Genomic DNA, 15,690 nt, shown 5'->3' with positions numbered 1-15,690 from the left:
TCATTCTTTCCACCCTTTCCTAAAACAACGAATCATTACACATCATTTTTACTCAACGTGTGCTTTGAATTTGGAATGCTGTCTCTGAATGGCTAGTGGAAATGGATCCAACAGTAATTTTCAAAAGGGAATTGGATAAGTATTTGAAAGATGAGACAAGTATTGGCCCTTGATGTCTGTGCTGGCTCTCTCTTAGAGAAATTTGCTCCTCCACCTTCATAGAAGTGGGGGAGCGAATTGCTGTTCGAGAAAGCCAGCACAGACATCAAGAGCTTAATCATCTCCTTTTCTGCTGCGTTATTCCACAACTTTATAACTGCACTATGTGTAGGGATTAACTGAGCTGTAAACAGCCAACAGGTTGCTTGAGATCCTTCAGTTCCACTGATAAAGGAGCAGTAAATTTCAGACTATGAAACAAGATGTGTAGCATTGCTCCTAATGTGCAGGAGGCATGAGGAAGGTGCCAAAAAATGGAATTCACAAAATGGAAAGTGTAGTAAATGCCAGGAATAATATGCAATGATCATACCTCAAAAGAATGTAGCTATAAGTGTTCAGCAGCAAGTAAATTCTTCACTACTGTAAAGGATTAATTACAGTTTGAATTTATTATAATATTGGAAAAGGTCATACTGTAAAGTATCTTGCAGTAGCTAACTGAGCTAATCACAGAAGGTAGCAATTTGATAAAGCCATTCAGAACATAACTAGCTAACCTCATCATCATTTCAGTGCAGCTAAGAACCAGGATCAGTTAAAGAATATTTAGTACGGCAGCCTTCAGTATATTTTGCTGTTTTCTCCGATGTCACTGTTGGCAGACCAGATGCAGGCTAATTGTGCTACCACCTTGTAAAGACCATGCCTTTTATGTTTGTGCTTTTGAAAATTGTGGGCTGAAATGGGATAAGAACTGTTTTAAAACCAATGCTTTAAAGGATTGCTGCATGTTTTAAAAAGAAAGTCACCTGACACTCATGGCAAGCATCGAGTAAATAGTTGTTCGAAAAAGTGGTAAATTAGTTTCTGATACACTGGAGCCAAGAAATTCTGTGCACAGATGGCAGTAGGAAATTGATTGGTTTATGGACGAGTGATGAGTTATCAATGACAACAGATTTTCACCTGGTAACAACTGTTTGATTGGTTCTTAGGTAATTGAACAGCTTGGGGCTAGAAACAATAGAGGGAGAAATGTTTTGATCCCCATCAACACAGGAGCTGTTTCTCTGTTCTTTGCAGTTAAAACCCATTTCCAATGTAGGTGTGTGCATGCATGTTTATGTATGTGTGTTTTTTTTTGTGTGTGTGTGTGCGCAAAACGGGGGCATTCTTAAAAGAAGCAATGTGTTAATTTGTAGTGTGAAAGGCTGATGGCTAATAACTTTACCTGTTGCCAGTGTCTAATTACTTGTAATGATGGTAATGCTTGTTAAGTACTGAAACCTTGTCTCTGATTTCTATCAACCTGCATCTGGAAATCAGGTAAATTGAGGAATTTGGTGTACTTATTTTAAACACTTTAACGTTTGTGACAGCTCTGGAACAGTTGATTTCCAGAGCACTGCCCCAGGGAAATGTGACTACCTGCAAAAGAGCAAAGTGCCACCTCTGTTGATTCTCCTACATCACCCGCTGTCATCCAGCTAATGGAGAAACATAAATGATTACAATGACCATCATGGTTTCTCTGGCTGAGGGCAGGCTAGTCATTCTATTTTTGGCGTATGACCTTTTTCTCCTTTGCCCTAGCTACAGGCATAAATAAGACTCTGGGTGCACTCCTTTCCTTGCCCTGCTACTGTGTGCTGTGTTATATTGTCAGATTCCACATCATGTTGAACCCCTGCCATTTTGAACATGGCTTCAATAGTTCCATTTTGCAACCTGAACATTGAAGCAGGCGGGTGAATTAACTGAGACAAAGAAAAAAAAGTTAAAATGCTAAAATGAATTATCCCAGATTGGGAATCCAGTGGATAAAGGAGCAATAGTCACTGGAGATTTGCAGTAATTGGTGCAGCCTAGTATCCTACTAGACCAATTCAGAGAGTGGTTAAGAATCAACCACATTGCTGAGGTTCTGGAACCATATGAAGGCCAGACCAGGTAAAGATGGCAGATTCCTTTCCTGAAAGGCAGATGAGACTTTTACAACAATGTCATAGTTGAATGATCACCATTACTTCACTGGCCAGTTCCAGCTGTTTTTGCTAACTCTGCACATGGGGCTATGCATCGCTTTAAATTGCACACGCGCAGATTTTGGGAAGAATGTGGCCGTAACTGGGGGGTGTGGGGGTGCGTTGGAGAGATTGTGATGGGGGAGAACAGTTGGACTGACTGGGATGTGGGTGGGTGGGTGGCAGGAAGCACAAGAGTCAAGCAGAGGGAGAGAGTTCCTCTCAGCTCTTGGGCCCACTTTGGGTCACCTCTTCCAGGTTTTGGGCTCTCCTTGTCGACCCCCGCTCTTCTGGCCCCGCTTCCCATCTGATCTGGGGTCTCCCTTGTGACCCTGTCCCCTCCACTGAAGCCTGGTTCAAAATCACACGTTCTCCTTCCCCACGCATGTGTGGTAATGCAAGCTGTCACATCACAATATCAACATTTCAATGCCAGTGTTTGGAAACGTGCGTTCACGGTGAGCATGCATACCTAGTTGCCTGCAGTTGCTGGTGTCAATAAACACTGCCTTTAGTTCCAGATATATATACTGCCGTGTTTTAATTTATTTCCTCATGGGTGTGGGCATCGCTCGCTGGGCCAACATTTATTGCCCATCCCTAGTTGCCTTTGAGAAGGTGCGTGCCTTCTAGCACTGCTGCGGTTGTAACAAGACTTCCTCGCTCCTACATTCTGTGCCCTGGCTAATGAAAATAAGCATCCTATACGTCTTCTTCCCAACTCTGACACCACAACGTAGGTGAAGCATGTTTCTACATGAAAATTGCAGCTCTGGATTGTGCCAGCAATTAGGAGACTGATTTCCTACCTCTTCCAGTATTGAGCTGCAATGGTCAAAGTTTTGCATCAATTGGTTTGTTAAACCTTGTGAAGTGAGATGATGCAGAGGGAATGTCATGTCCCATCTCCCCTTGAACACCTTACCTCGTGCATGTAAATTACCCGCAAGGAGTCCTAAAGAGGTAAATACTTAGCACCGCCCATCCACTTTCTTAGAGTGCTTCACTTTAATCTGAAGACATATGATAAATGCTCCTGCCAAGCCCTTTCTCACTCTGAAAGCTAAATCTCATTAAATTTAATTAATTCTGTTCACAAGGTAGTGCGTGACGATGTCCCCCTTTCTTCCTTCATCCTTTCATTAATTATCAGTTTGTGTTTACCCTAGTAATGCACTCTGATATTACAATTGATGGTGGGAAGTGGAAAAAAATTGTGCCTTTATATTCCAACACATGAAGTAACCTGCAGAGTTTCCCATATTGTATTAGGAACACTCAAAAACATCAATAAGTATGGTTTACTTACTTCCACTCGGCATTAGATCCCTGTCAGGAATGAATAGTTTGTATCCATAGTGCTTCTCCAAGACATCTGGCAATATTTCCAAAGCAAATTGCTCCTCTTCCCTGTTTTCCTGGGTGAGTGATGCAGGGTCAATTTTGGTATATGACAGATATGCATCATATTCTTTATTTTCTGGAATGATAAAATAAATCAAAAACACTCTTAAAATGACTACCAGGTGAAAACTCTCTTAATGTACCAATGCACTCTTTCAATGTTAAATCTGAAAGGCATAGCAGAAATAATTTAACTGTGATAGATTGAAACACATGACTGGTGCTAAGCAAAATGTTATCATTATTCTAGATGAACAAAAGCCCATGGCAGTTCAACCATGTCCAAATTGGGTCTGTCAACTGCATGAGGTAAAGACAATGCTTTGCTTTGTACAGATTTCATTCAGAATGAGTTTCTTTTTGATTGCTTGGGTTTGTGCATGCTCAGCTAAAATAGAACTCTGTGGCTTCTACCAAAGTAAATGAAACTCTGCAACAGTCAATCACACATTGCATGTAACCCTTAGTCGCATGTAATTGGACTAAGACAAGCATATCAATAGCTGAATGGGATATTTAATTATTTGAAGTTCAGCATTAGAGTAATCTTTAAAAAAAACATTGACAGAATGTGGGCACCGCTAGCTAGGCCATCTCTTGCCTTTCCCCAATTTCCCTGGAGGAGGTGATTGTGAGCTGTCTCCTTGAAACACTGCAGTCCATTGGTGCAAGTATACCCAAAGTGATGTTAGAAGGGAAGTTCAGAATGTTGACACAATGACAGTAAAGGAATATTGGTCAAAGAATTTCTAACCAAGCGAGCTAGATCACGTCAGCCTCTCTGCTCCTATGATGCTGCTTGGCCTGCTGTGTTCATCCAGCCCTGCACCTTGTTGTCTTAGATCTGGTAAATATTTATTCCAAGGTAATGGCTTTCTCTGCACTGTCTTATTCTATTTTCTATGCTAGAATCTATATTTGCTTTTGACACCAATCAGGTCTTCTCCAAAACTGACCTAAAAGCTTTAAATATCTGGGATTTCTAAATCTAAAGCTAAAAATCAATTCTTGATTATTCTAAACTAAAAGCAGTCTAATGACTTTCAATATCTACTTTCTATCGTAAACCCCAAGGCATAAACCAGCAATCTTCCATTAATATTCTAGGGACAGTCACTTTTCCTCTGACATATTCTGGAATAGGTCATGGTTCCAGAAGGACTATCTAGCCTTGTTTTTATAAAACCTTCACAAAAGCAACTAATACTCTCCAATGCCGCCAGTTTGTGATCCAAACACTTAAAAATTGATATTGGTATTTATAAACAAATATCACTTCTTAGATTTTGGATTCAAAGATGAATGATTTATTAAATCCCACACTTTCATCATAGTGTACACACAGCAAGTTGCGTCATTAGCAATGAACTGTCTCGAAATTAAAGAACGCATAGAACATTTCCATCCTCCCCAAAAAAGTTTAACTACTCACAATAACAAATGACCCAGTGTTTCTGTTATGTATATGTAACTTACTGAAATGTCCAGAGCTTATGGTAGTGACTTTTTCAGGATGTGTCACTGATTGTCACAATCATCAATAATATTCTCTGCCATTGAAGTATGCTCAGGTTTTTCTTTCCTGGACTGCAATTGCAATCCCAGAATTTCCTTACCCTGAGCCAAATGTTGTTCCAGATTAGCCACTGACTGACCTCATTCTTCAGGCTCCTTTGATTGGTTTAAATCTTCTTGACATTTGCTACTTTGCTCTTGAAGACCTTACTGTTCATTTTGAAACTTCTGGATTTTCACTGTGGGTTCTTCTAATTGTATGAAAGGTTTATTTTTCAGTTAGTGCAGTACATTTTCTCCTTCAAAACTTGATCTAATATCTTTTTTTCTTTTTGTTTTCTTTGAAGCCTGGGCCTCCTCCACTTGCAACTTCAGTGGTTTTTTGTCTTCCTCAATGTCATGTTTGAGTTCCTTTTCTGCAACATTATTGTTGGCACTTATGTGTGCAAGAATTGTCATATGAGTGAATGGCAGCTCCTTGTGTGTGTTGTGTATCTCCAGTGGTTTTTACAGGTCTGTTATTTTCTTTAGTATTGTTCTAAGCTCAAGCTGATGTTTCTGTAGCTGCTGTTCCTGAGTCTGATCTGTTTTACATGTAAGTTGCTCTAGATCTTCCTGTAAACAGGTGACATTTTCATTGGATTGATGGTTTAGAGCTTGCACTTCATCCTGCTTCCATCCTTTCTCTTTCAGCTTGTCCTTCATCTCTGCGAGCTAAATGGCATATTCCGTGAAGAATTCATTATCTCAGAGATGGTATTCTCAAGTGTGGATTGATCCTAATGTAGTAATTCAGCCTTTTTCTCTTGATCTTTCATTTGTCTGCCCAATGTAACAAGCTGAGGTTTGAGTTCCACTAACTTATAGGAAAGTGAAGTGTTCTATTCATCCTTCACATTCACTTCTGCACTTTTCTTGAATAGTCTTCTAATGTTTTCATTGTGTCTGTAATGTTTGGCTGATTCTGACTAGCGTAAGGTCATGACATATTAGTCTAACAGTATCAATAATGTATCTAAGTAGATCGATTTTACCTGCACTGCAGAATTATTGACCCTATGCTTGGAACTGGTGAATTACTGAATACGGAAAGTTTTACTTTTGCAAGTTTTGACAATGGCTTGACCTGTCTGTAGGTACTTTTTTTAAAAAGAATTTGCTTGGGTATTGTCAATGTTAGCCAATAGCAAATAGTCACCAGTTTTCTGAGGACAGAGTTGCTCTGTCTGGAGATTTTGAGGAGGCAGCTTCGTGTGAGGCATTCAAGGATGACAATCTGGATAAAAATGGTACGCAGGGATATGGGAACAAAAGGCAGGAGATTGGCACGAGGCAATAGAACCAGTACAAGTACAATGGGCCACATGATCCTATTCTGTGCCCCAAAAATTCTTTGATTCTGTGACAGATTATTTGAATTTTTGTAAAAACTTTTAACAGTATGACACAGATACTTTCTAAAAAACTAATTTGGTGCAATATGTAACAAAAAAAACGAAAGAAGTGTGATGCTAGAAATCAGAAACAAAGGCAGAAATTGCTTGAAAAACTCAGCATGTCTAGCAGCATCTATGGAAAGAAAGCAGAATTAATGTTTTGGGTTCCTTCAGAACTGTTCCAACAATTTCTGTTTTTGTTGTTAATGATGAAATATGTATTGCCCACTCTGTTTTCCTTGCTCTGTACCTCAACAGATACTGATTTGTTGCTCAGTTCATGTAAACTCTGTTAGCGGGACACCCAGATAGTCTTTACTGTGTAGTCCTTGTTCATGGTCTGTTTGGGTCAGTACTTTGTAGCTGCATTAGTCTTTAATCTTGTGCATAGCCTCTGCTAATAGCCTTTTCAGCCACATGCCTTACAAATTTTTTTGAAAGCTGGGCATTTCCTTGGTGAATGCAGAAGAATGGCATTCAATTAAAATAAAAGCAAAGAAGAGGTGTGTCAGACTCGAAACATTAACTCTTGTTACTCTCTCCACAGATGCTGCCAGACCTGCTGACTTTCTCCAGAACGTTCCCTTTTAATTTCAGGCTACACCTTCTACACGTCTTGCTATGTTTGTGTATTCTAATAATCCAACCATCAAGTTTCTAATAAGGGCCTTTAAACTTAGTTATCCTACGAGATTTACTCCTTTACTCATTGTTGCTATTTGACTCTATAAGCTTTTGATGTGCCAAGCAAATCTCAAACACTTCGATGGGGTGAATGCAATCATCAACGCAACAATTCTGTTTGCTAGCTCCCAATCTGAAAAATAAACCACATAATAGTCACTTTTCTCTGCATCTACTCACTAAGTGGTCTGTAAATGACATGAATCCTACTCAATGAACATGGATATTTCATCTGATGCTAAATTCATCTTCATCTTCAAATGTGGTCCGTGTCTTTTGGGGATCTTTCAGCTCTTTGATGTATCTAGCCTAGCGAGAGCATCATTAGTAATTGCTAAGCAAATCTTAATGGCTTACACTTTTGTATCAGACATATCCGAATTTCGATTTCATAGCTCTAATGCTATTTAAATGTTTTGGATTCTACTAGGAGGTCTGACGTATCCCCATTTAGACTGGGAAATGTTATGGATATTCTGACAATTGGCCTTTGACCTCCCTTTGCTTGCTATCGATTCAGAATATACCTTGACCACTTGCCTTGCTCAAGTGAGTTAAACAGGAATCCGACCCCACCACCAAAGACATCTTTCCCTCCCCACCTTTATCTGCTTTCCGGAGGGACAACTCTCTCCGTGACTCCCTCGTCCGCTCCACACTCCCCTCCAGCTCCACCACACCCGGCACTTTTCCCTGCAACCGCAGGAAGTGCTACACCTGCCCCCATACCTCCTCCCTCACCCCCATCCCAGGCCCCAAGAAGACTTTCCACATCAAGCAGATGTTCACCTGCACATCTGCCAATGTGGTATACTGCATCCGCTGTACCCGGTGTGGCTTCCTCTACATCGGGGAAACCAAGCGGAGACTCGGGGACCGCTTTGCAGAACACCTACGCTCGGTTCGCAACAAACAACTGCACCTCCCAGTCGCGAACCATTTCAACTCCCCCTCCCATTCCTCAGACGACATGTCCATCCTGGGCCTCCTGCAGTGCCACAACGATGCCACCCGAAGGTTGCAGGAACAGCAACTCATATTCCGCTTGGGAACCCTGCAGCCCAATGGTATCAATGTGGATTTCACAAGTTTCAAAATCTCCCCTCCCCCTACCGCATCCCAAAACCAGTCCAGCTCGTCCCTGCCTCCCTAACCTGTTCTTCCTCCCACCTATCCCCTCCTCCCACCTCAAGCCGCACCTCCATCTCCTACCGACCAACCTCATCCCGCCCCCTTGACCTGTCCGTCCTCCCTGGACTGACCTATCCCCTTCCTAACTCCCTACCTACACTCACCTTTCCTGGCCCCATCCCCGCCTCTTCGACCTGTTTGTTTCTTCTCCACCTATCCTCTCCTCTATCCCTCTTCTATCCGCCTCCCACTCTCTCCCTATTTATTTCAAAACCCCCTTCCCCTCCCCCTTTTCTGATGAAGGGTCTAGGCCCGAAACGTCAACCTCTCTGCTCCTATGATGCTGCTTGGCCTGCTGTGTTCATCCAGCCCTGCACCTTGTTGTCCATAGAGATTTGTCAGCTTATCAGCGAGTTATATTTTCAACACTCTCTGCCGGTATAATAAATAGATGCTGAGGGTAGTTGGATGTAATATAGCACAGTTTAAGACTTTTGACCATGTGTTTGCTGACTGACCATTCAAACACAACAAGTCTCTCTGAGCCATATAGGAGTGCTGGAACCACCACAGCTCTGGAAGATCCTGCGAATCTGCTGGGAAGAAAGATGCACCAACACCAGCGTCCTCAACTGGGCCAACATCCCCAACATTGAAGCACTGACCACCCTTGATTGGCTACAATGGGCTGGGCACGTTGCCCACATGGCTGGCACAAGACTCCCCAAGCAGGTGCTCTACTCCCAGCTTCGAAACGGCAGGTGAACCCCAGGTGGACAGAGGAAGGGCTTCAGTGATACCCTCAAGGCCTCACTGGGGAAGTGCAACACTCCCACAGACACCTGGGAATCGCTGGCCCAAAACCGTCCGAAGTGGAGGAGGCATATCCAGGGAGGCGTCAAGCACCTCGAGACTTACCATTGGGAAAATATGAAAGCCAGGCGATAAAAGCTGCCACACCAATGCCCCACCCACCTCTTCACACGACCACCACCTGCCCCAAGTGTAACAGAGCCTGCGGTAGCCACATCAGTCTGTATAGCCACCCTGAGAGTGGAAGAGAGTCAACCTCATCTGTGAGGGGCCGCTGATGAATGAATGAATGACAAGAAGACTTCACAGCATAATGTTTCCATCACTGTTCAAAATGCCATATTAATCCTAGTCCCAGAGGACCGTGCTGTCATTGGACAGAGAGAAATAACCTGATGGTGAGTCTAACCTGAGTGTTACCAGTCCTCAGGGAGGATTGAGAAGGGAGAGTCGTCATGCTAACCTCAGCCAGTGGAGGAATTGAAACCATGCTGTTTGTGTCCCTCTGCATCATAAACTAGCCATCCATCCAGCTGAGCTAACTGACTCCCTTACTATGATGTGTTAATGATAATGGTTTCATGTTCAATCACTCAATCGGGATCAATTAGTTTGTGCTTTCATTTATTTAAAACAATTAAAATATATAACTGTTTATGAAGCAGAATTTTCAGCAAGAACATCTCATCTCTATCTGTGCAACTTCAGAACTCAAGCTGATAAACTGGTGGTCAGAGTCAAAGAAGTGTATATACAGAATGTGAACTCCTTAAAGGCTATCACTTTTATAGGCAAGGTATACGTACAACATTTCCACCTCTCTGGAAGGTTCATAGGTCTCAAACTTCTCATTACTTCCAGATTTCAGATCCTACAATCCTCTGGTGGAAGTGGGCTTTTTGTGGAAGGTGTGAAGCTCATCTATAAAGAAATATTTAGTTGCATTGACAACCATGGAGATAGCTATCACCTACTGCATTTGGAAACAGGAAACCAACTGCAACATCTCTATCTATACACCAGCCTTGTGACTGCAATGATCCTGGCCCACCCACGTCAACACGACAGTCAAAACAGCACACCAATGCCTCTACTTCCTCAGGAGGCTAAGGAAATTCAGCATGTCCACAAACACTCTTACAAATTTTTATAGAAGCCCCACAGGACGCACCACAGTATGGCATGGCAATTGCTCTTCCCAAGCCCACAGGAAATTACAGAGAGTCGTGAACACAGACCAGCCCATTATGCAAACCAGCCCTCCATCCAGTGACTCCATATATACTTCCCACAGCTTTGGGAAAGCAACCAACATAATCGAAGACATCTCCCACCCTAGTTATACACTCTTCCACACTCTTCCATTGGGCAGAAGAAATAGAAGTTTGAATACATGTATGAATAGATTCAAGAACAGTTTCTTTCCTGCTGTTATCAGACTTTTGAATGGACGTCTCAAAAGTTAATGTTGATCTCTTTCTGCACCTTCTCTGTGACTGTAATACTGTATTCTGCACTCTGCTGTGCTATCCTGATGCACTTTGTATGGTATGATCTGTCTGTAGAGCGTGCAAAACAACAATTTTCACTGTATCTTGATGCATGTGACAACAAGAAATCAAATCAAATCTACGGCCTTCCTATGGACTCCTAACCTGTGTTTTTCAGAAGTTGGGAATGGTGCCGGGAGACCTGGATTCTGGATTGTCTTCTAACTGTTGTGGCCCCATCTACTTCCTTGCCTCAAAAAATTAAGCCTCCAATATTAGAGTACAGAGATTGTATGGTGATATGGGAGCTTTCAAATTTTGAAAGGAGGTACCTGAAATGACCCCTTACAGCCAAGCTATCAAAGGAAGTCAGAACTTCTAAATTTCTGTCTGTACTATTTGTAGAAACTATTTGTTAATGTTAATTTCAACTGAAATATCAGGATATGCTAATGAAATGTATTAACACATATGAAGGGCTATTATCTTATCGTATTCAATGTTCGTCTGCTAATAGCTGCAACAATAAATTATAAGATTAAAATGCTTGAAAAACAATAAATACTGGTGGGTTCAAATGGGTGAAAGGAAGATTTATGACTGATGCTAAGAATTTGCCTTCACAATAGAATGATCAGTACATGGAATGAGTTTCTTTGAAATCATTTAACAAAGACATAAATGACATGCAGTACATTATAACTGGATGAATGAGCTGAGTTAATCAAACAAACAAAAACTTGTAATGGTTTCATATTACCCAAGCAAATAACAATTAACAAGTGATAAGCAGCTTCTTTAAAGTGCAGTGTGATTAGCCTACTAAAATAAAAGAAATTGACAAGAGCAATATTGAAAGTGATTGAATAATGTCAGAAATTCGAGGTAGTCATCTCTGTAATAAAGTTTCAAATTCATTATGCCAGTGCTTGTGAGTTTCCATTCAACTTAACTTTCAAATTACCACCATGAACATAAATAAATTGGGTAAGAGAGGGTCAGCTGCAGAATTGAGGTCTGGGTTCTAATGTCAGTGAAAAGGGACAACTAATATAAATAGTGGTCTCAGTTCTGAGAAAGGGTCACTTGACCTGAGACATTACCTCTGATTACTCTTCACAGATGCTGCCAGATCTGCTGAGCTTTTCCAGCAATTTTTGTTTTTGTATTAGTTGTGGTCACCATGCAATAAAGCCAATATAATTCTAAAATTATGATTCTTTCAAACAATTACCCTTTTGGTCACTGTTGTAAAATTGGTCAGTTGGTAACAACAACGTACAGGATTTTGATAGCATCTGTAATACAATAACCATCCCATGACACTTCCCAAGAGCATTGCAAAGCAAAATATGACACCACGCCACATAAAGAGGTGCTTGGCCAGATGACCGGGAGCTTGGTCAAACATACAGGTTTTGAGGAGTGTTTGAAAGGAGGGAAATGAGGTAGTGAGGTGGAGAGATGTAAGGAGGATGTTTGAGAGCTTAGGGCCTGAGCCATTGAAGGTATGGCCATTAATGTTGGAGCAGTTAATCAGGGAAGCTCAAGATTGCAGAATTAGGCACCTCAGAGGGTTAACAGGTATGGAAGAGATTAAAAACATAGGAATGGGGAAGGCCATGAAGAAATTTGTAAACCTGGATTGGAATTTAAATCCAAGGAATGGATCGTTTGGGAGTCAAAGTTGGTTAGCAACCACAGGAGTGGTAAGGAAAAACAACAGAAGAAAACATATACTCCTGAATATTCCCATTGTGAATTAAGTCGACAATGAAAATAAAGCTACACCCCTTCACCTGGTAAGGTGACGTGATAGATATTCTCCATTTAAATGGTAGTCTGAGGTTTCTATTCAGTCACTCTCTTCTGCAAAGCATTTTACATAAGAACATAGGAACGAGGAGCAGGAGAAGCCAATTCAGCCCTTTGAACCTGCTCTTCCATTTAATACAATCATGGCTGATCACATCTCAGACTCAACTCCACTTTCCTGTTTGCTCCCCATAACCCTTTGACCAATTCCTCATTAAAAATCCATCTATCACCTCCTTAAATTTATTTAATGTCCCACCATCCCCTGCACTCTGGGGTAATGAATTCCACAGATTCATGACCCTTTGAGAGAGGTAATTTCTCCTCATCTCCGTTTTAAATCTGCAAACGCTTATTCCAAAACTGTGACCTCTCATTCTAGATTGCATCACCTGAGGAAACATCCTCTCAATGTCTATTTATCAATCTCTTTTAGCATCTTAATTAGATCTCCTCTTATTCTTCTAAAGTCCAGAGAGTATAGTCCTAAACTGCTCAATCTCTCTTCATAAGGCAAGCCCCTCGTCTCTGGAATCAATCTAATGAACCTTCTTTGAGCTGCTTCCAATGCAACTATATCCCTCCTCAAATAGGGTCACCAAAATTGTAAACAACACTCCATGTACGGTCTTACTAATGTCTTATACAGTTGCAGCAACACTTCCCTACTTATATACTCTATTCCTTTAGACAAAGATGCCAAAATTCAATTTTGCCACTGTTTCAAATGCCCCATTGTATTAGTAAAATAAAACTCATCAGATGCAGCACCTTCAGGTTCAGGCTTCAGTGCTATCATCCAGAATTTGTCACTGCTACAAAAGTATTGAGCTGCCTTCAGCAAGAGCATGGTTCCTTTTCTCCTCTCCAAAGAATGGAAATTCCTTGGTAGTTTTCTGAATGCAAATGAACCAACTAATGTAAATGAATCAGTTACTGTCTGAAAATCTTTTGGAATTCAGCCCAATATGAAGCACTGAAAAGAAGTTGTTCACAAAGCAATAAGGCATGAGTCACTAGGAATAAGTGAAAAGTTATCTGTATGTATTGGTTACAGACATATTATTGCAAAATCACTGTCTCGGGAGGAATGGACTGAGATAAAAGTAATAAGATTTAACAATGGTACCTGTGAAAACGCCTACAAGGCCCATGGAGAATCACTAATTAATCTCCTTGTGGAGTTCAATGAGTATGAGTTCCTTTGCTAACAGCCAATGGCCTGCCCCGATAGTACTCATCACCTGAGCCCTTTATAAAGCAGACTCGGTATCTCATGACACAGTGGTAGTGTCCCTACCTATGAACTGAGAAACATGGGTTCAAGTCGCACCTGCTTCCAGAGGTGTGTAGAACATTTGGGACCCTCTTGTGATGCAGCGGTGGTGTCCCTACCCCTGGTTCGGGAGGAGTGGATTCAAATCCCACCTGCACCAAAAGATGTGTGAGAACATTGCTGATCAGGCTGATTACAAAAATAGGTTATTTTAATTTAAAAAAAAGCAGATCGAAAGGGCTCTCTGGCAGAGTGGTAGTGTCCCTACCTCTCTGGTTAGGAGACCTAGGTTCAAGTTCCACCTGCTCTGGAGATATGTAACAGCAACTCTGCACAGATTGATTAGAAAGGATAAAGCAGACCCAGCTAGCAGTTAATAGTTAAAAACACAAAAAAAGTCAACGTGACTTGGTGATGGGGGAAAAAAAACACTGGTTGTGTGTGATAGCACATCTGGATATAAATAAAAGTAAAGCAGATGTAGGGGCTCCTGTGGTGCAGTGCTAATGTCCCTATTCCTGAGCTAGGATGCCTGCGTTCAAGTCTAATCTGCTATAGGGATGAATTATAACACATCCAACAGATTGATTAGAAATATTTATATGGCAGGCCCAATACCAAAAAAAAAGCAGACCTAGTACTGGTGGCAGTTAATAGTTAAAAAAGATAATATTGCAGTGACTTGGTGATGGGGCTAATAAAAAGTTCCATTGAATGTAAGAGCACTTCTGGATACAGAAGAAAAAATATAAAGCAGAACCAGGGTTGGATCTGCAGAACTGTTTTTCCGAGGTTGGGATTAGCTTATGTACGCCACAAGTAGTGCCTCTATTTTGGTTTTTAGCAATAACCAGTGTTCTTTTTAAGTCACACTTCCTCGTTATTACATTGCCTATACTAATGAGTACCAATTAGTTGTGGAACTCAAGTTTGGATAGCAGAAAGTCAAATGGAACGTGAAAAGGTAACTCAAGCTTTCATACTTGTTCTTTGTCTTTGGTTTCCACTTGCTATGGACTCCATCTAATTTATTCATTCTTCTGACCTATTTTCTAAATAAAATCTGTTTGATTCCTGATCAACTAAAGATCTAATATACCTAAGCAACTTTAATTGTCCACTTGTATTTCTGACGTATCCCATGATCAGAGCAACGTAAGAATCTTGCTCTCTTGAAAGTTCAATCATCTTTTACCTGTACCATTCCTTGCAATCTTCAGCCTGGCTCCTCACCAGCGACTTTCCAGCTTCTCTCTTTTTTAAAAATGAACACAATGGATACACGGTACCTGCTACTTTTTGAAGCTGTGATGGTCGAATAGCTGCTTCATCTGTCATAGAATCCCTACAGATCATACCCTCTAAAAAGCATCCCACCAAAATCCACCCCTACCCTATCCCTGTAACCCTGCATTTCCCATGTCTAATCTACCTAACCAACACATCCCTATGGGCAATTTAGCATGGCCAATCTACTTAACCCGCAAAGCTTTGGACTGTGGGAGGAAACTGGAGCATCCGGAGGAAACCCACGCAGACACGGGGAGAATGTGCAAACTCCACACAGACAGTTGCCTGAGACTGGAATTGAATCCAGGTCCCCGGAGCTGTGAGGCACCAGTGCTAGCCACTGACTAGTTAAAGCCATCTTTTGACACCCATTAAAGAAAAGAATATCATAAAAGTAGAAGCAACCCAGCATTTGTCGTTGGGTAGATTTCTTACCCATCATGCTGGACTGAAACTACCCGCAGCAAATCAATCTTAAAATGTCCCCATGGTACAACACAATTTGGGCAATGACCAGCTTGGACTCAGTCTTGGCTAGTGACATTCATTCTGCCAAGACAGCCATGGGATGTGGGCATTGCTGGCTCGGCCAGCAGTAATTGCCCATCCCTAGTTGCTCACCACCACCTTCTCAAGGGCAACTAGGGATG

The 15,690-nt window shown here is 41.5% G+C and overlaps 1 protein-coding gene across 1 annotated transcript in view; it reads right to left on the bottom strand.

Annotated features, from left to right (window-relative positions):
- il1rapl2 (interleukin 1 receptor accessory protein-like 2) overlaps window positions 1-15,690 on the bottom strand; it is a 469,746-nt gene that overhangs the window by 10,269 nt on the left and 443,787 nt on the right. The window contains exon 9 of the mRNA XM_048605265.1: window positions 3,496-3,666. Within this exon, the coding sequence (XP_048461222.1) occupies window positions 3,496-3,666 (171 nt within the window). The remainder of the gene's footprint in view (window positions 1-3,495; window positions 3,667-15,690) is intronic.

Source organism: Rhincodon typus, chromosome 14 (genome assembly GCF_021869965.1).
Source record: "Rhincodon typus isolate 14 chromosome 14, sRhiTyp1.1, whole genome shotgun sequence".
Taxonomy (NCBI): domain Eukaryota; kingdom Metazoa; phylum Chordata; class Chondrichthyes; order Orectolobiformes; family Rhincodontidae; genus Rhincodon; species Rhincodon typus.
Note: the sequence above shows the minus strand (reverse complement) of the source record. Positions and strands in the feature narration are given on the sequence as shown.